The sequence below is a fragment of the Arvicanthis niloticus genome, chromosome 2 (genome assembly GCF_011762505.2).
Source record: "Arvicanthis niloticus isolate mArvNil1 chromosome 2, mArvNil1.pat.X, whole genome shotgun sequence".
Taxonomy (NCBI): Eukaryota; Metazoa; Chordata; class Mammalia; order Rodentia; family Muridae; genus Arvicanthis; species Arvicanthis niloticus.
Window position 1 is genome coordinate 144,046,079 of NC_047659.1, and position 24,189 is coordinate 144,070,267.

The following is a 24,189-nucleotide window of genomic DNA, read 5'->3' on the forward strand; positions in this document are numbered from 1 at the left end:
CTCCTTCTATTCTTATATCATGTTGTGTGTATTCCAGCCCAGGATCTCTAAATAACTTTTAATAATGAGTTCTCGCCCCATATTGGGTGCCATCTGTAGTGGTGAATTGCTTATTCACTTGAGCTCCCAGAAGGTCACTCATGCATTGTACCTGCCCAAGAGTTCTGAATTCATGTATAAAAAGCACACACATGTCAGTTTAAATTTTAATATGTCTAAGTATGTCAATGTATGTGCACTTCTGATCCTTCTGGTGGCTAACACATACTTCTCTCCATATTCTTGAGTGAACATTTTCTAAATGTACTTATGATCTTTAGTTCCCTAGACCCAAGCTGGGGAGTAGCCCCAGGGCCATTTCCTGGATACTTATATGTTGGCATTCTTATAATTCTGATCTCTCTGTTCCCTTCATGGTGATTCTTTCTTTTCTTGTACCCTTTATTTTCTTGCTTGGGCAATCTAAAAGTCCTGCCTCCATCTCCATGCACAGCCATTGCTGAACAGCCATTATTTATTACCAATCAAAGCCAGGTGGAGGCAAGGTCACTCAGCAACTGGAAGCATGCATTTTTGGGAGGTGAATTAAGTAAGACACAGCATTATATTCAAGTCCCAACACATGTACGTAAGTATAATCTTCGAATCTTCAGATGGGTTTACTTTGAAAGAGCACAGCTGTTACCAGGCTGCTAGTCTGCTACAGAAATGCCCAGTCTTTCTTAATACCTTATAATCAATGATGTTATATGCAAGCCTTGATTTGTTTTCATACAAATTAATTACTAAGGATAATTCTGGAAATGAAAATGTAATTGTTAAGAAGAAATATTGATCGAACTCTACAGTTTTCTAGATTTTTTATTTTTAATAGTATATATTTTTGCATTCATTGGTATTTTGCTTGTATGTATGAGAAAGTCAAATTTGCTGAAATAAGTTATAGACAGTTGTGAGCTGCCATATAGCTACTGGAAATTGAATCTGAGACTTTTGGAAGAATAGCCAGTACTCTTAACCATTGTGTCATTTCTTCAACTCCAATTTTTTTCCATTATCAGAATTCTAAATGTATATAAAATTAAATATAATTCTATATACCCCTATCTCCCCTCTACAGCCCCCAGATCTATCCAAAACAATCATCTTTTAACTACATAATTTTCTCCTCTACATGTTGTAACATGTGGCAGCTACACGTGTATGTGTGTATGTGTGTGTGCATGTGAGTGGAAGTTCATGGTGGATGTGTGTGTGCCTTTGTCAGAGATCAAGTGACTTTGTGCAGTTATATCTGAATCTTCAATTCCAGTGCATCAATCTGTGTCTGGCTATGTGTCAGTACCATGCTGATGTCTATGACCACAGCTCTGTTGTATAATTTGAAATCAGGTAATGTGATGACCCTGCAATACCGTAGAACATTTGTGTCACCCCTCTGCCCTACAATGGGCCACAAATGTCCTGGGTACAGATATAGGCACATCTACATGGTGTGTGGATCTATTCACAACTTACTATTGATATGGATACTTTACATTCCCAGATCAGTGTCATCAGTCACTCCAGACTGAAGAGTTCTTCAGTAGTAGAATTGCCTGATTATTTTTCAAATTCAATCATAAATTTTTGTTATAATTCTTTGTTGAATTTTCTTATAAATTTGGGAATTATCATAGGATTAGTTATTCTGCTCCTGTTTCTCCTTCCAGTCATCTTCAAGCACTTAGGGTCTGCTACCAGGACTGCTTAAAGGGAGATATATATGCTTCATTTATATTATTCGAAGGGAAGAGATGTCAGGAGCCATAATGGGAGAAGCTAATAATTAGCAGGTGATCATCCTAAAATGGTTTGCCTTGAATTATTATATAATCTGTGACAAGTGAACCCTTATTCAGCAAGGCTGTAAGGGACTTATTTTAAGAAAGATTCCTGCTATTAATATGCTTTTTCTATTATTATTAAACAAATATAACAATCACTAAGCAATAGCACACCCTTTGGAGCAGATCTCTGCACAAAGATGTACTGTCTTGTGGTGATGCTATATACACAAATAGATGAGTTCTTAAGTCTTAATGATGATCCTATAAGAATTCCTAAAATTATATCAATGATTATTAAGCTCTTTTATAGTGGGATTGCTATTAGGTCCCTTTCTGATAGTCAAAACTGCAATGAAAACTCTGCCAGTCTCCCATGTGTCATCAGTTAATTGCTCTTAGATAGTAACCAGACTTTCTCCTACTCTAGAGCACATTTCAAGAGGTTGTAAAACAGTTAACCAAAGGACACTAAAAGGGAACTAATGATTTATTATAGGTGCTAGGACAAGATAAAATATTGCCTGGGTTTATCTATACAAAACCTCACTAATTTCTTAGTTACAGTTTTAAACCTTCAGTGAACCTGTGGAGCTGTGACAGGTGATAGATGTTTAGCCAGATAATTACTCCTAATAATATGCATGTAAACATTCTCTGTTGTAAACTTCTGTTTCAATTTATGATTTGATTTTTGGTGTGAACTTGTGATGAACTTTGTAACATGTGATCATGTACTCTGAAAGATGTATAACTGAAAAAAAGACAAAGAGAGGGTCGTTCATCCCTTCCTTCCCTTTTCCCCTGGCTAGAAATTTTCCCTTAGAATTTTTCCCTATTAGAATTTTTTCTTTTCCCCACTTAAGACCTTTCCACCTTTCCCCTTATATAGCTTTCACAGGATACTTTTTACAATTAGTAATAAATTCTATAATAACTTCTCTAAGTGTCTTTTCTTCCTGTGACCTCAGAATAGCAGGCATGCTGAGACAGAACAAAGACCACGTTGCCTAATCTTCTGTTGTTAGGCTACAGGTGTCAATCACCTAAGGCTGCAGTCTTTTATCCCCAGAAGAAGTTTTTAGGACTTTTTAGAAGTTATCATCACCATTTCAGTACAGGTCAGAGAGCCAGAAAGCCCTGAGACCCTCAGACTTTAGAGACATCACCAGAGTCCTACTTTCTGCCCCTGCCACTACCCTCTCAGGACTGGGAGGCTCCTGTCAAACAATGGTATTTTATGCAAGTACAATCATGGGTAGATTTTTTATTAATAAGTTGCACTGAAATGAAGTTTATAGAAACAAAGAAATCTTTAAAATAGTTTTATTTCACTCCTTCATTCTATCTGGGCACACCACCTGCTCAGCAGACCCAAAAACATTGAGCAATACTGGTGCACACCACAAGAGGGTGGCCAGCACCTTTCTGACCTAGAGTTCCCATGCAAAATAGCAAGCTAGCTTCTTCTGGAGAAGCTCCTGCCTTGTATTTTTCTTTATTTTTTAAAATTGGATATTTTCTTTAGGTACATTTCAAATGTTATTCCCTTTCCCAGTTTCCACTCTGGAAACCCTTTATACCATTCTCCCTACCCCTTGCTTCAATGAGGGTTCTCCCACACCCACCCACTCACTCCTGCCTCCCAACCCTGGCATTCCTCTACACTCGAGCATCTAGTTTTCACAGGACCTAGGGCCTCTCCTCCAATTGATGCCCAACAAGGCCATTTTCTGATACTTATGCAGCTGGAGCCATGGGTCACTCCATGTGTATTCTTTGATTGGTGCTTTAGCCCCTGGAGTCTCTGTGGGATCTGGTTGGTTGATTGTTGTTCTTCCTATGGGGTTTTAAATCCCTAAGACTCCTTTAGTCTTTTCTCTAACTCTTCCATTGTGCACTTTGTGCTCAGCCCAATGATTGGCTGTACTCCATTTTTTATTGTGTTATTTGATTCTCTGGAGTCTACCTTCTTGAGTTCTTTGTATATTTGAATATTAGCCCTCTAACAGATGTAGGATTGGTAAAGATATTTTCCCAATCTGTTGATAGCCATTTTGTTCTAAAGACAGTGTTCTTTGCCTTATGGAAGCTTTGCAATTTTATGAGATCCCATTTGTCTATTGTTGATCTTAGATCATAAGCCATTGGTGTTCTGTTCAGGAACTTTATCCCCTGTGCCCAAGCATTCAAGGCTCTTTCCCACTTTCTCTTCTATTAGTTTCAGTGTTGCTGTTCTGTTCAGGATATTTTCCCCTGTGCCCATGTGTTTGAAGATCTTCCCCACTGTCACTTTTGCCATTGTCCTCCTCACAGCTGCCTTTTCAACTTGAACAGACATATCCAATGCCTGCACTGAGGTAGGATGCTGGCTCCATGGTAGGGAGAGCTCACAAGATGTCATGGGAGATTCTCAAGTACCAACTATTCAAGAAATTGTCTTCAGGTCTGGAACTCACCCTGGATTATGATTACAGCAAGTGACAAGTGCAGCGTTTGTTGTTGTTTCCTGGGGAGAATTCTGTAAATCCAAGAAAGAGCATGTTGAGAGACAGGAGATGGCTCCATCCAAGTATTGCTTGGTGCATCAGTGACTTTTCTTGTTGTTGTGAATAAATACCTAATGAAAATATTTTAGAAGTATGGAAAGGAAAGGTTTATGTTGTATCATAATTTGTTGGAAGTCCATGGTTACAAAGGCAGAGTGGGAAGTGGGTGAGAGGATGGGCAGGACTGGGAGCCAGGTGGGAACCAGGTGGGGAAAGGCTAGCTAGTGGGAAGAGGGAGGCAGGTGGGGAGACAGAGACAGTTGGGAATGAGTGGGAGGCAGGTGGGAATTGGATGCAGGTGGGGATAGGTAGACAGGGTTGGGAGTAAAATGTAGCCTCTCAAATTGCATCTGTGATCCAAGCAAAGAAAAATAAAAGGTGTTCAACTCATTTTCTGCATAAGCTGGTCCACCATTTGGAGCCTTCCCTCTCAGGATGGACCTTTAATCTTTTCTTAAACCCATCTCAAAACTCCTAAACATACCAAGAACTGTGTCTCCTAAGTCATTTCGAGTCCAGTGAAGGGGAGAAAAATTGTTATTGGGTTTGTACAAGCATGGTTGACATAGGGAGCTAGCTGCATTACTAACAAAGTGACCTAACATGGGTGATGATTTGGGGGAGCTGAATCCCTGGAGTCTGCTATACTGCTTGCAGGCAGTTCTACAAATGAGTGATCTCTCCCTCAGCAATTGGTTTTTGCTCATACAACCTCATTTAGAGCCCTGTGAGTCTTATGACCTCTTTCTAAGTTAATTTAAAATTAGTGGGAGTGTCTGCTCACTAACACTGCTGTGAGCTAAGGCAGGGTTAGCAGAGTAGGAATCTGCTCTCTCCTGGCTGGAGAAAAGAAGGTTGCCTGACTGAGGCTGAGACAGAGGGAGGCTGTCCATCAAGAGCTAGGCCAGCAAGCAGACACCATCGGATCTACTGCTCAGGGTTGTGTAAGAGGGAGATGCTGCCACTACTGATGGTGCCTTCTTAAGCCAGCACACATGAAGTGATTATGAACCAGGCATTAGAACACACTGCCTGATCTGTACGCATAAGTCTGCCAGCCATTTTATTTCTGTGTCCTGTCTTCTGGGGTAATGCATGGCTAAGAGAGCACTAACCCTTAGAGGCATGGGCAGGATTTGAACCTACTACCTATAAATTATTAGTTATTAAATTTATGCATAACTTTAAAAGAATGAGATTTAAACTATGATATTTATTTATTAGGCTCTGTACCATTGCTGGTTGTTAAGTCTAATCAAAATCTCTAAACACTCCACTGGCTACTGGTTGAACTGTGATCCACAAATGCTTGCTGTTTGAAATTCTCTGGGTTATTTCTGCTCCTGTAGTCTTGCATCGTGAAAGGTATATCATTCTGGCATGTGCTATTGGCCCATCATAAGTCAGGGAGGCCTCCTCTTTTCCCCTGCTCTTCATCTCCTTCACCTCCTCTTCATTTCCCTCCAACTCCTCCTATCTCCTCTCCTTCTCTTTGTGGAGTCTACCTGTGATGCCTAGCTGAGTAACTCAAACCCACCTCTCTATCCCAAACCCTCATAATTGGCTGTTGCAAGTTTCATTTAACCAATAGTTTTAAATTGGAGAGCAAGTTTACACAAGGTCACTTGGTGTCCATTAGGATCTGCTATGGGGGCAGCAAGATCTTGAGAAGCAGTAAATAAAATTTCCACACAAGTAGCAACAGACCAACCAGTTCTGGGGAGGAGGTAGCTCCTGTATAACCAGGTTTACCTGTACTTCCAACCTTTGCAGATATCCACACTAGTTATCAACAGCCTGGGCCCTAATGAGAGATGACTCACCTGGATCATCACATGTGACTGCCATAGTATAGAAAAGAGTTCATTGTGGGAAGCATAGCCAAGCACAGTTGCACACAGGTAGCAATCTGGGAGGGAAAGTGATGGGCTTCTGGACAAGGCTTCCAAAAACATTCCAGCATGATATCTGGGGACACTGACCCGCTTAATCAAATATACATACATGTGGGGCCATGAAAGGACAGCTTGGTTTATGGCTGGGCACAGGCCTGGAACCTCAGAACCTAGTGGGACAAGAGAAGGTGTCAACCCATCCAATTGTCAAACACCAATTTCTAACATTATTAATGATACTCTGTTGTTCTTCCAGACAGGAGAATGTTGTCCTCTGAGAGGCTCTACCTAGCAGCTGACCAAAATGTTTCTGGTGGTTGGCCCCGGTGGGGTCTTTCTTGTAGGTTCCTCTTGAGGCAGTGAAGGGGGAAGAGCATCAGTGGAGGGTAATCTTTTGTCTTAAGAGATATTTAGGATTGGTGTATGATAATAAAAAGTTTACTTAGTTAAATCTAAATTACTATGCTACTGTAGCTGACCTACCTTCTGTGTTCCTCTGAGGCCAGAAACTGCAGTCTCTGGCACTTAGCACCTCATATCAAAACAGCAGGAGAATAAGTAAAAGTTAAATTGCTATATCCTTTGCCCTTTTGTCCAGATGACTCTTTCTTCTCTGGCTAGGGGCTATTTTGGAGCAATAAACTTCTATTGAGCTGGGAGACAAGAATAACACTGACAGAAGGAGAAACTTTTATATGAGGCAATATGCAAAAACTCACAGAAGTTCATGTATAGATTAACACATGCATATTTATTCATTTCAATTCCAAACAGTTGGGTCCAGCCTGCATGCATTCTCAGAATTATACACACACACATACACATACACACACAGACACAGACACAGACACACATACACACACACACACACACACACACACAGAGAGAGAGAGAGAGAGAGAGAGAGAGAGAGAGAGAGAGAGAGAGAGAGAGAGAGACATTCTCTCAATTACACAGGAACATCCATACTTACATACGCATATGAAATAAAAGATCAGGTACCAGTGCAGAAAGAACTCACACATTCTGGATGAAAAGTTTGCTCCAATATTTATTGCATAAAGAAAGAAAAAGCTTTTACCCTTTTAATGCTAAATGACTTAAATCCAAGTTCATAAGAAGACAGCATTGTTCCTTTAATACTTCTAAACCTTCCTTATTAGTAAGAAAAAGATCTGTTCTGTCCCATGGTAAGGAGAAGCCTGCCTGTTCCTTTTGCTCTCTCTGTAGCTTCTTATTTTTTCTACTTTACCTCTGCATTCTTCACATTCTTGTCTAAGTTTTTATGTTACCTATATATTCTGTTATTCTACTCTGGATTCTTTCTAATCTTGCTCCCTCCTCCTGCTTTGATGTCATAATAATGCTCTTACTCTCAACTCCTTTTCCTCCGAATGCTATGCCTATACTTCTAAGTTCTTCTTGAGTTCAGGTCAGTCCAAAAATTTTTCTGCCTAAAAAGTTCTCCTCACCTCATTTCCTCTCAGTTCAGTTTTTCTTAGCTCAGTTCTGACTTTTCTCTTTGTCCTACACACTTAAAACATCTTTCAGATTACATAATAACATGTTAAAAAGACAGATGCAGAAAACAACATCCTAATAGTGGATGGAGCTTTCACATTCCTATAGAAAAATAGGAGGAAGGATTGTGGTACCTGAAATGTATAGGAATTCTACAGGAAGACTAACAGCATCAACAAACCTGAACCCTTGGGATTCCCAAAGTCTGACCCAGCATCCAAGAAGGTATAAGTGCTAGACCTATGTGGGGCTGTAGCTCACGTGTGGATGTGGGTCCTGTTGGGCTGAGTAGTGGATCTCACATGCTCCTCAGGGAGCAGAAGCACTGGAGTCTGACTGAGTTCCCTCTATGCAGCACTGGGCAGACGTCAGGCTATGAGAAGTTGCAGAACTCCACCTGGGAGTGGAGAGACCTCAGTCCCAAGACCCCATGGGGGGCAGAGCTCTGGAGTGGGGGAGTCTCTGGGCCAAGGCGCCCATGAGAGACTGGTGGTCTCAGTTCTTGGGCACCCAGATGCTGCTGGGTACCATGGAAGGACTGGAGATGGAGGTGTATGGGATGGACAGGCCCACAGCCGAGAGGTACAATGGAGAGCTTTGGCAGTGCTCCGGCTGTGCCCTGTGGGGGTGGAGACTCTTGGTTACTGTGACTCTCTCTCGGCTGGCTCAGTGACCTTGCTTCAGTTGGTGGCTTCCATTACAGAAACCTAGAGAAGTCTACTAGTGGGAGATTAGGCAGCATCAGCAGCTCATTAGTTAAAGGCCTTGTCCACTGTTTCCAACAACTGGGCCACAAAGATGAGAGGAAGTCCATGGTTTCAAAAGCTTTATTGTCATGGAGGAAAGTGAATGAAGCTGTACTCCCACACTCCCTGTGCTCAGGGCGGACCTGAGTTTAAATATGTTCTGTAGGGAGGATGGTCTGGGAAGGAATGCTTAATTGGCTATGCCCTCTGACCTTTAAGTATCTCATTAATATGGAGATCTCTTGAGGCTCTGTGGCCTGTAGTCATGCCCTCTATCTGTGGAGGGGCTGGTGGGAGCATGGATTTCCTTGTGTTATTGTAGCCCACCATGGAGAAGCTTAGAAGGGGCCTACAACTAATGAGCTGCCACCTAATCTCTCACTGAGGACTGTTCTGCGTTCCAGCTATGGTGCCCACCAACTCAAGCAAGATGGCTGAGCCAGGGATGACCCAGCCAAGTGAGTCACCTTGACCAAGTGTCTCACCCACCCAGTGGAGCACCACCAGAACTTCTCTCACTTGCCCCTTTCATCTGACGGCCAGTCCAGCCCATATGTCCCCTGTCTCAGTCCCTCTGCGGCCTCCCAGTGGTGCCTGGGAGCCCAAGGTCTGAAACCAGCAGGTCTCTGGCCACCTGCCTTGGCCCGGAGACCCCCAACCCAGGAGCTCTGCCCCCACATGACTTCAGACTGGGATCTCCCCATGCCCAGAGCAGAGTTCTGTGACTTCTCACAGCCCAACATGGAGCGGCAGATGTGCGGGACCCACAACTCAGCCCAACGGGATGCATGCCCATGCGTGAGCTACAGCCCCACATGTACTCACTTATAAATGGATTTTACCCACAAAGTACTGGAAAACCAGGGGACAATTCAGACCTAAAATATGCTAAACTACAAAGAGGGCACAAGGGAGGATGATCGAAGCATGCTCAGAAGGGGAGATAACAGTCTTTAGAAGTGGATGGAGGGAGGAAACCGTGTGGGAGAGGGGAAGATGAGGAAAATGTTGAAAATCCTTAGTGCCAAGCGAAGCTGGAAAGAGTGAATGAGAATCAGCAGCAGGCATGGGAAGGGCATTTTTAAGGATGTGTCTTAGACATGGAATGGGGAAGGCTACATGGAGTCTATGTTTGTGATTGTAGCTAAGACTCATGCCAAGGAGTGTGTGGTATGGAGCCTGAAGTGATGACTCCTGTAACCAGGCAGGACCCTCAGTGAAGGAATGATGATACTTACCCATCTACAAAGCCTTGCTTACAGGAGCAGGGATAATGAAGGTGAGGTGTCTGAGGGAATTGCCTACAATGACTGACCAAATTTCAGACCCATCCCATGGATAGGAACCAATACATAACACTATAAATCATACTCTGCCATGTTTATAGACAGAAGCCTAGCATAACTCTTCCTCTAAGAGGCAGCAGACAGTAGCTGTCCAAATGAGACCTACAACCAAATATTTGAGGGAGCTGGAGGAGTCCCATGGAGAATTTGCAGAATGAATTGAGTATTGTGGAGGGGAAAAATACTTCACAAGTAGACTCACAAAGTCAACTAACTTCAATCTTTAAGAGTTACCTGAGACTTATTCACAAACCAAAGATCAATCATTGGCTGTACCTGTGCCACCACCCAGAAACATGTGTAGCCTATGTGCAGTTTGGAGCTTGTTATTCAGGAAGGTTCTCCAACAATAGGAGCAGAGAGAGTCCCTGATTCTGTTGCCTATCTGAGGAGTCTGTTCTCCTAACTCTCTTGTATGCAATGCTGGAAACCTGACTTGGTCACTGCATAATGATGGTCAAATAGACCCTACAACGTTGTCGTTCAGTCTCCACATGTCTTTCCTTGCTTAAAAACCCCTAACACATTATACACACACATACTCACACACTCATACCCAAACAGAAACAAACACACACACAAAAACACATATCAGAAATGCTTATTAAAATTACATCTCATTGCTGTTATATTATCGAGCATCTCTAGAGAATCCCCTTAAATGGCATACTTCAAGATTTAGTACAAAATGGTAACTAATGGTGTGGAGAGCTTTTGGGGGGGACGCTTGGCAGGAATCTGACTTTGGCCTAGAACAAGGAAATGGGCTTAGGCAGGAATCTGACATTGGGTCATGACAAGGAAGTAAGTTCAGGCAGGAATCTAATTTTAGGCTAACACAGGAAAGTCATTTCAGTCAGGTATCTAAATCTTAGGCTAGAACAAAAAAGTAGGCATGAATATGACTTTGGGCTAGGACAAAAAAGTAGGCTCAGTTATTTGGATCATCCTGGTAAGCCTTCAGAAACAGTGTTCATGGTAAAGATTATGGGACTTTGGTTATTGCCTTGCTTGTTTCTTGGTTATTTGCATTTATTGTATTGCTAGCTGCTTAATATAGAACTGACCTAAATACCTGTATGTAATTAAAATGTTATAAAAGTAAATTGGGGAAAAAAGTAAACCTGCTTTCAGCCTCAGGACTGGCTAGGGTCATGCTACAATGCTGTCTAATGGTCTTTTTTCTTTTTAATCCTCACTCCTGAACTGGAGAACCTGTTGATTGACTCAGCTGGCCTGGTCGCAATGGGAACATAAAAAAGCATAGAACATCAATAGATGTGTGCACATTGAAGTATTTTATGATTGTTATGTCCTCTTCTATTAAGCAGTTTAACATTAACATTGTTGAGATATGCTAACAAAACAGAAAATATTGGGGTGCATCTACTATGCTATAATTTGTATTCAATAGGCTGAACCATGAAGATCAAGAGATACAATATATCCTTGAGTAATGACTGACATCCAAGTCATGATACATAACAAATCACAACATCTGAAGGGAACTTGTAACAGTTGTGTTGCTACATCTCATGTGAAATCATACCCCACCAAAGCCATATGCCAAATTAAATTCTTTTATAAGTCGCTTTAGATATTGGGTTTTAGCACAGCAACAGGAAACACATTAATACACAGTTATAAAGTTTGACACTTGGTTGGAAAATTTTATGTAATTGGAGAGAAGTAAGATTACAATTTCAAACAAAATAGAGAAGAACATCACATTATACACCTTGAATAGACTGTTGACACATTTTTTCCTAATAAAGAACTTTGTGTGTTGGCTATAGATCTTACCAAATCCTTTATGGTTACTGATGCCCTTCTGAGTGGTGCCTTATGTTCTCAAAGAATACTGTGACGTGCAAAGAGTTAAGACTGATTATACACTAAACATATTACTCTTAGATAAAAGAAATTAAACTGCAAAATGTTCCCACACTGCCTTCAAATACGGGTTCATCTGCAGCATAGCCTTTCTCACGGTACTTGAAAATATAGTTACATGCAAATGATTTACCAATTGCTTATTCATAAGTCTCCAGTCCAGTATGTGCTATGTAGGTGTGGATAACTGTGTTGCAAAAAAGGCCTTATCACATTAATTTCATTGGTAGCATTTCTTTCCAATGTGGAAATTTTCTTGTTTATTGAAAAATGACTGATAGGCAGATATTGGGCATATTAGTAACTGGTTAATTTCCTGCTCCCTGATGGTGGCTGTGCAAGTCTACCAATTAGAACCAGCTGAGAATAGAATGCACATCATCACAAATGCATGGTTCTTGGACAATTTGGGAACTGATTTAAAACAAGTAGCATTAGAGGAAATCCAAAATATTTCACCAATTTCTTCCAGCATCAGGAGGCAGGTAGCTGCATCAACAGGTCATCTCAGCATCCCCAACAATGAATCTTGTCAAAAGGGGGACATTCTGCAATATATGAATCTTACAACTAGGATTTCAGTACTATTAAGATATTCCTATGGATTGTGCAAGGTGCACAGTTTACTTAAGGATCAAATTTTGCTTCTGATCTGAGCAGGTACAAGAAAACTATCCTTTTAAAAGTTAATTTGACCAGTAAGTAATCGTAATAAATCTTCATTCATGCCATAGTAATGATGGCATGTTGAATCTTAAGTGTTCCATAAACAACAACATGAATTGTCTACTTTTATCTGAAGTTTTATGTAGAGACTTTTTATGGAGGAATCAGGAAATCATGTTTCCTGCTTGTTTGATTTTCTGAAATTTTTTTTTTCCTTTAGTTAAATTATCGGGGGGACATCTGCTGTCATATCTGACCCATATCACACTGGAAGGGATCAAAAGCCTTTTTTTTCCTACTAGCACATATATAGGTCTTCTTTCCCATAATAGCATGTCCTTGTTCCAGGAACACAAAATCACCAATGGTATAGAAAGATTCAATAAGCAGCCTTCTTTTTCTTTTATAATTTTTTGTCTTTTCATTTATTGTTCAATCATTTTTTACAATCCAGATTTTATACCCCTCCTGGCCACCCCTAACTCTTCCTCATCCTACTCTTCCTCCCTCAGTCTCCAAGAAGGGGAGACCCATGCACAACCCCCACACCAGACCTCCTCACTCCCTGGGGTCCCACGTTTCTGGAGTATCACGCATATGTACTCTGACTGAGTCCAGACCCAGTAGTCCTCTACTGTATATCAGGTGGTTTATGCTACCTTGTTGGTGGCTTAGTGTCTGAGAGATGCCAGGGGTACAGGTTAGTTCAGACTGATGGTGTTTCTACTGGGTCGCACTCCTCCTCAACTTTTTCCAGCTTTCCCCTAACTCAACCACAGGGATTACCAGTTTCTGTCCATTGATTTGGTAGAAACATCTGCATCTCATTGTCTCAGCTGCTTATTGGGCCTGTTAGGAGTCAGTCATGACAGGCCTCTGTTTGTACGTAGACTATAGCATCAGAAATAGTATCAGACCTGAGGGCACCCATTGAGATGGATTGAAATTTGGTCATATCACTGAACCTCCTTTTGCTCAGGCTCTTCTCCGGTTTTGTTGCCGCAGTTCTTTCAGACAGAATTAATTGTGGGCCAGCGTTTTGGACTGTAGGATGACAGCTCTATAACACTATGGCTCACAGTGGGAAAATGTGTGTTACAAGTCACACATTATGTTCCAAGTATGTCATGATCCAGCAGCAGCTTTATTAACATAAACTCCTGTCACCTGCATTACCTGAGACTGAGTGGTGTTGGATCTGAGAGGACCCCACACCAGAAAGGCTCTACCACATCGTTTACACTCATAGACTTTCTCTCCATTATGAGTACTTTCATGATGATGAAGACCATAAAAATGTATAAAGCCTTCCTCATATAGTGCATTCATAAGGTTTTTCTTTCATGCTGATGAAAACGAGAAATCTGAAAAGGATTCACAATATTAGATGTATTCATAAATTTCTACGCAGCATGGATTGTTTCATGGTGATGACAACTATAGAAATGTGCTTCAGTATATTAAATACACTCACAGAATTCCTCTACATTATGGTTTCTTTTGTGCCTCTGAATATGACTGACATATCAAAGCTTTACCACACTGCTTACATTCTCACCTGTATGTCTTCTTTTATGTACTTGAAGGGAATTGCAAGGAAAAAGGCTTTATCCTGTTGATGACGTTTAGAGAATTTCTCCTGAGTGTGTCTTCTTTATTTACCTGGAGAGAACTGTGACTTGGAAAAAGTTTACCACATTGCTTATATTCATAGGATTTCTCTTCAGTGTGTATCCTTTGATGTACTAGGAGATGACTCTTTTGTGCACAGGATTTACCACATTAGTTACATTCAGAGGATTTCTCTCCAGTACATGTCCTTTTATGTATTTGAAGATGATTGGGACATAGAAGAATTTCAGAACATTGATGATACAAACAGGGTTTCTCTTCAGTATAAGTTCCTTTATATATTTGGAGGACACTGTTTTGTGACAAAGGTTTAAAACCACATTGCTCACATTCAAAAACTGCTCTCTTGTATGTGTCCTTTTATGACTTTAGTGACCACTGCTTCGTGAAAACGCTTTACCACATTGAATACACTCAAAGGGTTTCTCTCAAATATGTGTTCTTTGCATATTAAAATATTGATTTGTAAAAAAGTTTTAGATTCATTACATTAATAAGGATTTGTTCTTGTATATGTTCATTTATGTTTTTGGAGGTGACACCTTACTTCAAAGCCTTAACACATGGAGCACATTCATAGGGTTTCTCTCCTGTATGTGTTCTTTTATGATATTTGAGACCACTGCTTGCTGCAAAGGCTTTACCACATTGGTTACATTCATAGGATTTCTCTCCTGTATGCATTTCTTTAAGTTTCTGGATGTCACTGCTTCCTGCAAAGGCTTTACAACATTGGTTATATTCATAGGGCTTTTCTACTGTGTCTGTTTGTTTATATCTTTGGAGATTACTCCTTTGTGCAAAGACTTTACTACATCCGTTACGTTTATAGGGTTTCTCTCCTGAATGTGTTCTTTTATGATATTTGAGACCCGTGCTTCCTGCAAAGGCTTTACCACATTGGTTACATTTATAGGATTTCTTTCCTGTATGTGTTCTTTTATGATATTCAAGACTACTACTCCCAGCATAGGTTTTACCACATTGGTTACATTCATAGAGTTTTTCTCCTGAATGTGTTCGTTTATGAATTTTGAGACGACTGCTTTGTGCAAAGGCTTTACCACATTGGCTACATTCGTAGGGTTTCTCTCCTGTATGTGTTCTTTTATGATATTGGAGAACACGGCTTCCTGCAAAGGCTTTACCACATTGGTTACATTCATAGGGTTTCTCTCCTGAATGTGTTCTTTTATGATATTGGAGACCACTGCTTTGTGCAAAGGCTTTACCACATTGGCTACATTTATAGGGTTTCTCTCCTGTATGTGTTCTTTTATGATATTGGAGAACACTTCTTCCTGTAAAGGCTTTACCACATTGGTTACATTCATAGGGTTTCTCTCCAGTATGTGTTCTTTTATGATATTTGAGACCACTGCTTGCTGCAAAGAATTTACCACATTGGTTACATTCATAGGGTTTCTCTCCTGAATGTGTTCTTTTATGATATTCGAGACCACTCCTTCCTGTAAAGGCTTTACCACATTGGTTACATTCATAGAGTTTCTCTCCTGTATGTGTTCTTTTATGATATTTGAGACCACTGCTTGCTGCAAAGAATTTACCACATTGGTTACATTCATAGAGTTTCTCTCCTGTATGTGTTTCTTTAATTTTTTCGTGGTCACAGCTTCCTGCAAAGGCTATACCACATTGGTTACATTCATAGGGTTTCGCTCCTGAATGTGTTCTTTTATGATATTCGAGACCACTCCTTCCTGTAAAGGCTTTACCACATTGATTACATTCATAGGGTTTTTCTCCTGTATGTGTTCTTTTATGATATTCGAGACCACTGCTTGCTGCAAAGATTTTACCACATTGGTTACATTCATAGGGTTTCTCTCCTGTATGTGTTCTTTTATGATATTGGAAAACACTGCTTGCTGTAAAGGCTTTACCACATTCATTACATTCATAGGGTTTCTTTCCTGTATGTGTTCTTTTATGATATTCGAGGCCACTGCTTCCGGCAAAGGCTTTACCACAGTGGTTACATTTATAGGGTTTCTCTCCACTATGAGTTCTTTCATGCGTTTGAGTATGACTCTGATATGCAAAAGCTTTGCCACAATGAGTAATCTCAGAGGGTTGCTCTCCAGTACAAATTCTTTCATGCCTGCAAATACAATTGCCACATGTGAAAGCTTTCTCAAATTGGTTATACTGATGCATGGTTTTATCTGTATGAATTCATTTACAATTTGGTTACATTGTAAAGTGTAATCTGATCTTAACATAATATCACTTTGTTAACATTTAATGGTGTTCTCTTTCATTATTGGTTGGTTTACATCTTTAAAGATGCATGGAATGGGAAGAGTATTGATTACATGGCTTACATTTATAGCATACTTTTTTTTTATAAGAGGTTATTCACATATTTGAAGAGAACAGGAAGAACTCAGAGCTTTTACACACTGATTGCATTCAGAAAATTTCCTATCATGTGAATAATACATTAGGAATGTATACCAATATTAACAGAAAAAATTTCTACTTCCCTAATTCTCATAAAGATTTTCAGCAGTTTGAGTTGGTAAATATCCTCAATAATATTGGGAAACTAACTATTTATAAACTTTTAGCACATTTAGAGATGTCTATTCAAAGTGGGCAGTGCTATACATCTTCTGATTGTTCTGTAACAGAGAAAGATATGTTGATTCTTTCAATATCCTTATGCTCAAAAAGCTTGTATCCATCATGACTTATGACATCAATATTAAAAAAATAACAAATGAAAGAGTTCCACATTACATTCACAGTTTGACTTTTCCCCTCATATTGATGTGGTACAGGGATTAAAGTTTCTCCACAAAAGCATCTTTAAATCTCATAAACTGTCATTCTCAATAAATTTAGCAATGTTATTACAAGTATACGGCTAAGAACAGATTTACTATGGATTACTTGGTTATTACAAGGTTTTAGACATATACTTATCACCTAATAAATGTGTTTCCCCTTTGCAATAGCTAAGTGGTATGAGATTGAACAGACTGGCAGTTCTAGAGCACAGCCCTACACAGCTTGATTCAAATAGTGACATATTTGTTAATCTCTTCTTTCTGTGTTTTTGAAATTAAAAAACACCTTGTAAATTACACACAAACTACATGTCTGCCATTGACATTCATGGTTTTGTGAAATTTAATAATCATCTATATCTTAAAGCAGTGCATATTTTACCCTATTGCTTTTCTTTACAACTTGCATCACATATTAAACTTTATTCATAAGCATATTTGTATCAGCTTGAACATAAAAATTACCTTCCATGTCTTCTAGTACTTGGAAAATGTTCACCAACAGTATGATCTTCCCAAATGCAGCCTAAAATATGGTACCAGAGACAGTATGTTATATTATTGGAAACTAGACAACATTTAAGTTATCAACTTGAGTGAACTTTAGAACCATCTATGATTTATTCACCTCATTCTTCCTCATTCTTAACTGAAATTACAAAAACAAATAACAATAACAAAGAAACAGATTGCCTACATTTTGATAGTGAAAAAATAAATCACTGTATTACCTATACATGTGAGATTCCTATAGGTCTCCAACATCACATCTTTGTAGAGACTCTTCTGAGAAGGATCCAGCAAAGCCCACTCTTCCGGAGTGAAGTTCACATGCACGTCATCATAGGTCACTACATCCTAAATTTCCAGTATATATGTACATAAGAAACCATGATTCCAGCAACAGTGTAAATGTGTACTTCAAAATGAATAGTTGCTGACTGGCCTGCCCATCCACATAGGACTTTTTATCCAGTATGCAAGCTGTCTTTCACAGCTGAAGGAAAACAAAATCTTAAGCAAATGTAGAAGCAAATAAATGATGTCTGGGAATCTGATGCCTCTGTATTAAGATGTTGGGTATGAACCCAGTAGGATCCTGCCTGACCTTCCTCATTTTCTATTCCCTGAGACATAATACCCAAGGGTGCCCTTAGGACTGCAGTTTCTTCTCACCTGTCCATGCCTCCTGTAGATACAAAGGACGATTTCCGTCTTCCCTTCTCTTCTTACTCCATCTCTGTGTCCGAGTTCTGAACTATGGGTAAAAACTTCCTATTCAACCACAGGCCAGTCCTCCAGAAGACTAAGCAGTCTGTCCAAAGACCCATCCCACTATCTGTTACCCGAGACCCAATTCTCAGTTGCCCAACTCTCTGCAGCACAATATCAGAGAATCCTTCCTTTGCCCATTTCCATGTGACCAGTTTTCAAGTTCTCTTCAAAACAACTGAGGGAACTACACCAGGAAAAATGTGGACTTGACCAATGTTACCTGTGCTTGTATACAAATAAAATAAAAACAGATTTCAAGATTCGTACAAAAATAACTTAAGTGACCTCTAAAATGTTATATTTCTGACTTTTCAGTTACTACATGTCTGTCTTCCAAACAGAGAGAGAGGCCTGATGGTATAGAGTTCTGTCAATAAAGGTAGGTGATCAGAAGGTGGTCTATGGCTCTGCAGCTCTTCATGTCCCCTAGTGATTTAAGGCAAAACTAGTTCCACTGAAGTCTAACACAACACAATATTGAATAATGATTTAATATCTGCTTCTTGCCACATGGATTATGTTAGAAGATGTGAAATCTGTCCTATGTAACTATCCAGCACCATACACACCTGAGAAACTTCTACATCTCAGAAGTTCCTTTTGTAACCAAGAATTGAATTTCTGTGTACCAGGCCATTATTACTGGAGGTAACAGAATGACTAAAGGAGTCTAGTTAATGTTTCTGAAGTATGATACCTATCACCTCTTTTCTAGTAATTTCTAAATTATTTATAAAATTAGTCACACAAAACTGAATATAGAAGGTTCACACATTCTAGAACTCAAACCTCCATTTTTGCAATGTCATCCTACTGCACACAAAAAGCAATGCCTGTGTGTACACACTAGATAGTGACATTTAAGTTTCACTACTTGCCACTCACAGGGCTACAGACCCTCCCTGGAAATCTACTCAGCAAGGGTCAAAAGACAGGGTCCTCTGCTATTATCACTACATGGAGCAAAAGGACCACACTCTGAACCATGGTCTCTTAGTACCAGTAGATCTGAGTTCAATACCTCAGCTGACTTGTTCCTCCTGTCCTGGCAATAGAGATGGCCACAACCACCAGGGCATGGCTTGGGGTCTTCTGCATAACTTGTAACACATGCATCGGAGGAAAATCCTGTAAAGAACCTGTAAGCTACCTTTCACTCGTGCTCCTGATTGATAGGTGTGCCAGAGTCCCTCATGTTTAGAGGGTCCTGTTACCTACAGGGTCCTTTCTTTGCATATTCAATTATACATGCAATATCCAGTGCAGCCATCTCTGCTTCATACTGGGGAAGGCCTGCAGCCAAACTGCAATCAAATTCATAGAGTAACAACAATTAAAAAGTTGCTATGAATTTTAAAGCTAGGAGCGAATAAAAGGAGAGAAATAAAAAAAAAAAGCAGAAATAAAAATTATAGGACATCACTGCTTCTAGATATGGTTGAGTAGAAATTTTAGTATACACAAAAGAGAGAACATAGGCAGACCCAGTTATATCTGGGATAGTTTTAGAATAGACATTGAACTTTGTGGAGAGGTAGGATTGGAGAATGAAGAGCCAGACCAAGAGATCTGAATGAAAAAGACCAGTCCCCAAATGGATGGATGGCATAGGGAATGACAGCTGTGAGACTGGCAGCCCTACTTCTGGGCTAGAGGGTGAGGTATGTCATCAATATTCTGTAACAGGTAGGGACTGTGGTCTGATGAGAGAACCCAGCCAGCCAGGTTTGCTTTGATTTGTTAAATGGGCCCCTCAGCTCCTTGTCCCAGAGTTTCAGATGTAGCTCCAGGGAGAAAGGAGAAGGAAGAAATGATGATTATACCCTCAAAGATTATTTTATAAGTTCAAACACACTTTATGGTCCAGTATTTTTGAGAAACTAAACATACGCACTAGAGCGCACCAAGGAGCACTCACATCTTTTCTCTTACACTGTGTCTGTTCACACAGGAATAATAACAATCCTGTTAGGCACAGCCACACCAGTTTGTCTAGATCTTCTTTTGTTTGAACTAGTGAAAATACAGAAATTTGGTTTCTAGATATAAGTTCTGTTCCTCATTTAGATTCCTCGTTATCCTGATCTGAGAAGTCAAGATGGCCAGTGTGGAATTTAACTCACTGTCTAAAATTGCTTACTTGACTGCCCATGGCGAATGACAACTACTGCAAAAGCAAAACAGCCTCACCTTCCTTCTTCCTCCTCCTTGTCTGTGCTGCAATTATTCCAGCTTCATCTGTGGTCACTGAACTCAGTTCTTATACAGGTCCCTCTTTATTTGTAATCCCCTCACCCCTAATCCGGGGAGGTTGGACAACACTCATTCCCTGGTGGTTTGTCTCACTGATCAATCAGAAGCCAGACTGAAAGGAGTTGTAGGATTGTTTTCCAAGCACTGGGCAGCAGAGGCAGGTTCAGGTGTTCAAAGGAAGTCCTAACTGCATGGCATAAGGAAAGCCTGAGCTACAGGAGATGTTGCTCTAAACAGGCAGATAGGAAATCTCTTTAGAAAAGGGAATAGCATTCTTAATTTCTGGGAAACATTGGATAATAGAAACAAGTAAGGGATCAGAGTATCTATGAATGAAGAAAATGGAATTGAAAAACTAATAACAAAAATTAACTTTTTGAAAAGATAAATATAAATGAAAAACCATATTGGTATACTGACTTCAAAAAAGAGCAGACCCTTCCTGGTAGAGGAAATGGCATTAATAGGATAGTGACTGTCCTTGCCCCTATGTGCAGTGTTAAGTGCTGAGATCTATAAGGTGACACACACAGCTACATCTAATGTCATGTGTTTTAAACTTCTGGACCAACTTAAATATGTCAGCTAGGATTGCTCATATCTATATAATACCAGTCCTAAAAACAAAATTCATCATCCACTGGCTCAAGCTAAGCTGCCCCAATGAAACACCCACCAATCTAGTTTAATGTAATCCTATGTAATATTAAATATACACTGTGAAATTATAAAATTATTCACCCTACCTGAATCAGGTCCTACTCTAGAATTCTGACGCCTGCAGCTGACTCTCATAAACTTTAGTCTGTGATCCAGCTATTGCCTGCCCTGTGTCACCTGACAGTGAATAAAGTAAGCCATTCCTCCTGTTCTCATCTGAAAATGGAAGAAATGGATAGTTCATTATATGATTCAAATGAGCACACTTACAATGCTGTTGTGCTGCATTCTTTTAATTCAACAATTTATGAATTTTCATGAAGCAAAAAGCAAGGTCATTGCCCTGTGGAGCAACAGACAGAGATCAAGGCCACCTGAGTCAACAGAGCTTGTCTTAGAAACATCTCTATAAAAGGAAAAGATGCAGCTCTCCCAGAATTAATATATCACCCCAGAAAGAAATCACTCCACATACAACATTAACATATTAATTAGGAACAATCTCCCTAAGGACAGCATGGAATCAGCTCTGACTAATGCTCAAAGAGGAGCCAACCAAAAACAGATTTTGGATACTGTCATCCATAAGTTTGTTTCCTGTTCATAAGTTTCTTCCTGTTGTTATTTTCAACAATCTAAATATGGACTAGAGATTGTAAGTCCTACGTAAGACAGCTATGAGATTTACACAGCAAAGATCCCCAGAATCATTGATTAAGTGCATCAGAGCCCTGAAATAGCAGGTCAGTTTTTAGTGATGGGCTCCTGAGTTGGAAGTGGAGATGAGAAAGATAGGAAATGTAGAAGGTAGAATGCACAGCAGCTGTGGTGGGGAGACCTTGCACAAGCTCTGTCCATGTCAAGTAAGCTTCTTAATAGCAGCATCTTGTGTATTACTTACAGGGGAGAAAGGGAACGAGATGGAGACTTCTAGGAAGGCAGCAGTGACTATCATACACTGGGACAAACTCAGGAGAAGTGGAATAAAACAACTCTGCACAAGGGAATCCATTACTGACCAAGCCCACAGTGGACTTGAGACTGATACCCATATCACCCTATGCTGGAAAGAGTTGGAAGCTCAGGATCTGAAGCTTCTCCTCCCCAAATGCTCTGGTTGCAAAGCTTCACCACCTCTGCCAACCTTAATGCTGGTTAAGGAGAAAGGGCACTGTTTTCTATTCAATACCCCAGGTCCTTAGGTAAAGCTCCTGAAGCTTAAGGCTCCAGGCTGTTAAGGGGATAGACTTTAGGAAGGAGATATGCAATTCTCCATACATTAGGATCAAGACTTATTTGATTGGACCAGCCCAGATCACACAGTGTTGTCCTTTTCAAAGAGATGTCACCAGGTGTAGTCCTGTCCTTGTGGCAAAACTATGCTTTTCCCAAGAAAACTGGATCTTCATGGCATACCAGGCCTTAATGTTGGCTGTGACCCTGTAATGCCTCATTGAGCAGCTTGTCAGGGGCCTGTTCTTTGATATCAGCATGAGCCTAATGGCTGACTGTAAATCAGATTTGTCCCCTTCATTAAGGTTTGGGGACAAACGTCTGGACAATCCTGGTAAGGAAACATGTATACTACAATACTGATTTTTAACAGGACTGCATATTTAGCATGCTACATACTTGTCAGGTGTTTACAGGCAGTGCTTCCTCGGATAAATTCCACTTAGTGTGACTTACTATTTCCTAAATGTTGGTAATTCCTTATATCATCAGTTCCACACTTGTACATCACAGCTTAATATTGGAGTGATACCCAACACACTGAGATTTCTTTTTACAGCCTTCACAATACCAACTCCAAGCGGAACTTACACCTACAACTTCATTGCTAAGAGCAGAACTTAGAGAAGAAACTGGAGAAACCAGGGCTCTCAGGTTTGGCATCATGCCGAGTATATTTCTACACACAAGCCACTGCTGCCCAGTTTTGTGCAGATGCTCCCATAACAAAGTTATTCAGAGGCCACAGCCGGGTACAAGGAGAGACCACAAAGGACCTCACAGGAGGCTGCAAGTGTCTGGCTGCTGTTTACCATCCAGACACCGGGAAGACCCACGACACATGCGTACTTTGCTAAGCCGCTTCCGCCTCCCGGTCGTGGGAGATGAGCTTGCACTTACCATGTCTGCAGTTCTGAGCTTGCCGAGCTCCGCTCACAGCACCCAGGAGAGTCACTCAGAAGGTTTCACCCAGAAACACTCAAGCCGGCTGAGTTACAGGAAGAAACTTCAGGCTTGTTACCCGGAAGTGCCGCCTCCTCTTCTGACCGGCAGGTTCATGTGCAGGTTCTGATTGGCTAGCGACACTCGAGTGACATAATTACCACTCTTAGGGTTAGAGTCTCTTAAAGAGACACAGCATAGTGGTTCCAGCTTTGGCCAATCCTTTTCCAGATCTACAGATTTGAAGTTCAGAAGCACAAGTGCCTCTCCTCCAGTACCTTATTTGTCCTCCCATCAAGGTCCTGGGACAAAGTAAGAGTTCACAACCCTGCTTCTCAACTGCCTGCTTCTACCCATGTGGGCAGTCACACTGTGTTCATTGCTTTGCAAATTTGGAGCTTTCTTGAACTCCCATCACAGCACTCAGGAGGTACTTCCACTTCATCCTGGATTCAGTTGGATGGCTCTGGCAGTCAATAAATCAGATTACAATGGAGTTACTAATCTGTCCCACAAGTGGACAGGTGCCCAGAATATTAAAAATTAAGAACGATTTTAGAAACCTTTTTTTTTTTTTCCTTCAGTCTCGGTTGAGGTAAACTGCAAGTACTTTTCACCTGATGTTTATGAGACAGGTCTCAGAGCAAAGCAGGGAATAAGTGACAGACACCTTGGAGCACTCTTCTTAATCAGCTGAAAGTCCTCAGTGAGTCTATAAAATGACAATAGCAACAACAACAAATCAGCAGCTATATTACATATAGTAAAGTTTCTCCAGATGAACAGAGCTGATAGAATGAGTCTCTATTATGTAGGAAATGCATTTATTAGGTGGCTCACAGGCTGCGTTTCCACTAGTCTAACAATGGCAGTCTACAAATGGAAAGATTAAGAATCCAATAGTGGTTCAGTCCATGTGGCTGGATGTCTCAGCTGGTC

The 24,189-nt window shown here is 40.5% G+C and overlaps 1 protein-coding gene across 3 annotated transcripts; it reads right to left on the reverse strand.

Moving 5' to 3' along the window:
* Window positions 1–899: 899 nt before the first annotated feature.
* Window positions 900–23,352, reverse strand: LOC117703659 (uncharacterized). 3 transcript variants are annotated; one of them, XR_013109070.1, is made up of 5 exons: window positions 23,209–23,346; window positions 17,619–17,745; window positions 17,353–17,413; window positions 14,001–16,196; window positions 900–6,440 (listed from the first exon to the last, which is right to left on the reverse strand). XR_013109070.1 is itself a non-coding variant. In XM_076930344.1 (5 exons), the coding sequence occupies exons 3-5, from the start codon at window positions 17,650–17,652 to the stop codon at window positions 14,618–14,620; spliced, it is 1,674 nt and encodes a 557-aa protein (XP_076786459.1). In that variant the 5' UTR covers window positions 17,653–17,745; window positions 18,064–18,145; window positions 23,209–23,335; the 3' UTR covers window positions 6,940–14,617. The 3 variants fall into 3 exon arrangements, 2 of the variants coding, with proteins under 2 accessions (XP_076786459.1, XP_076786458.1); XM_076930344.1 differs by lacking the exon at window positions 900–6,440 and adding an exon at window positions 18,064–18,145 and having other exon boundaries at window positions 6,940–16,196; window positions 23,209–23,335; XM_076930343.1 differs by lacking the exon at window positions 900–6,440 and having other exon boundaries at window positions 6,940–16,196; window positions 23,209–23,352.
* Window positions 23,353–24,189: the final 837 nt, after the last annotated feature.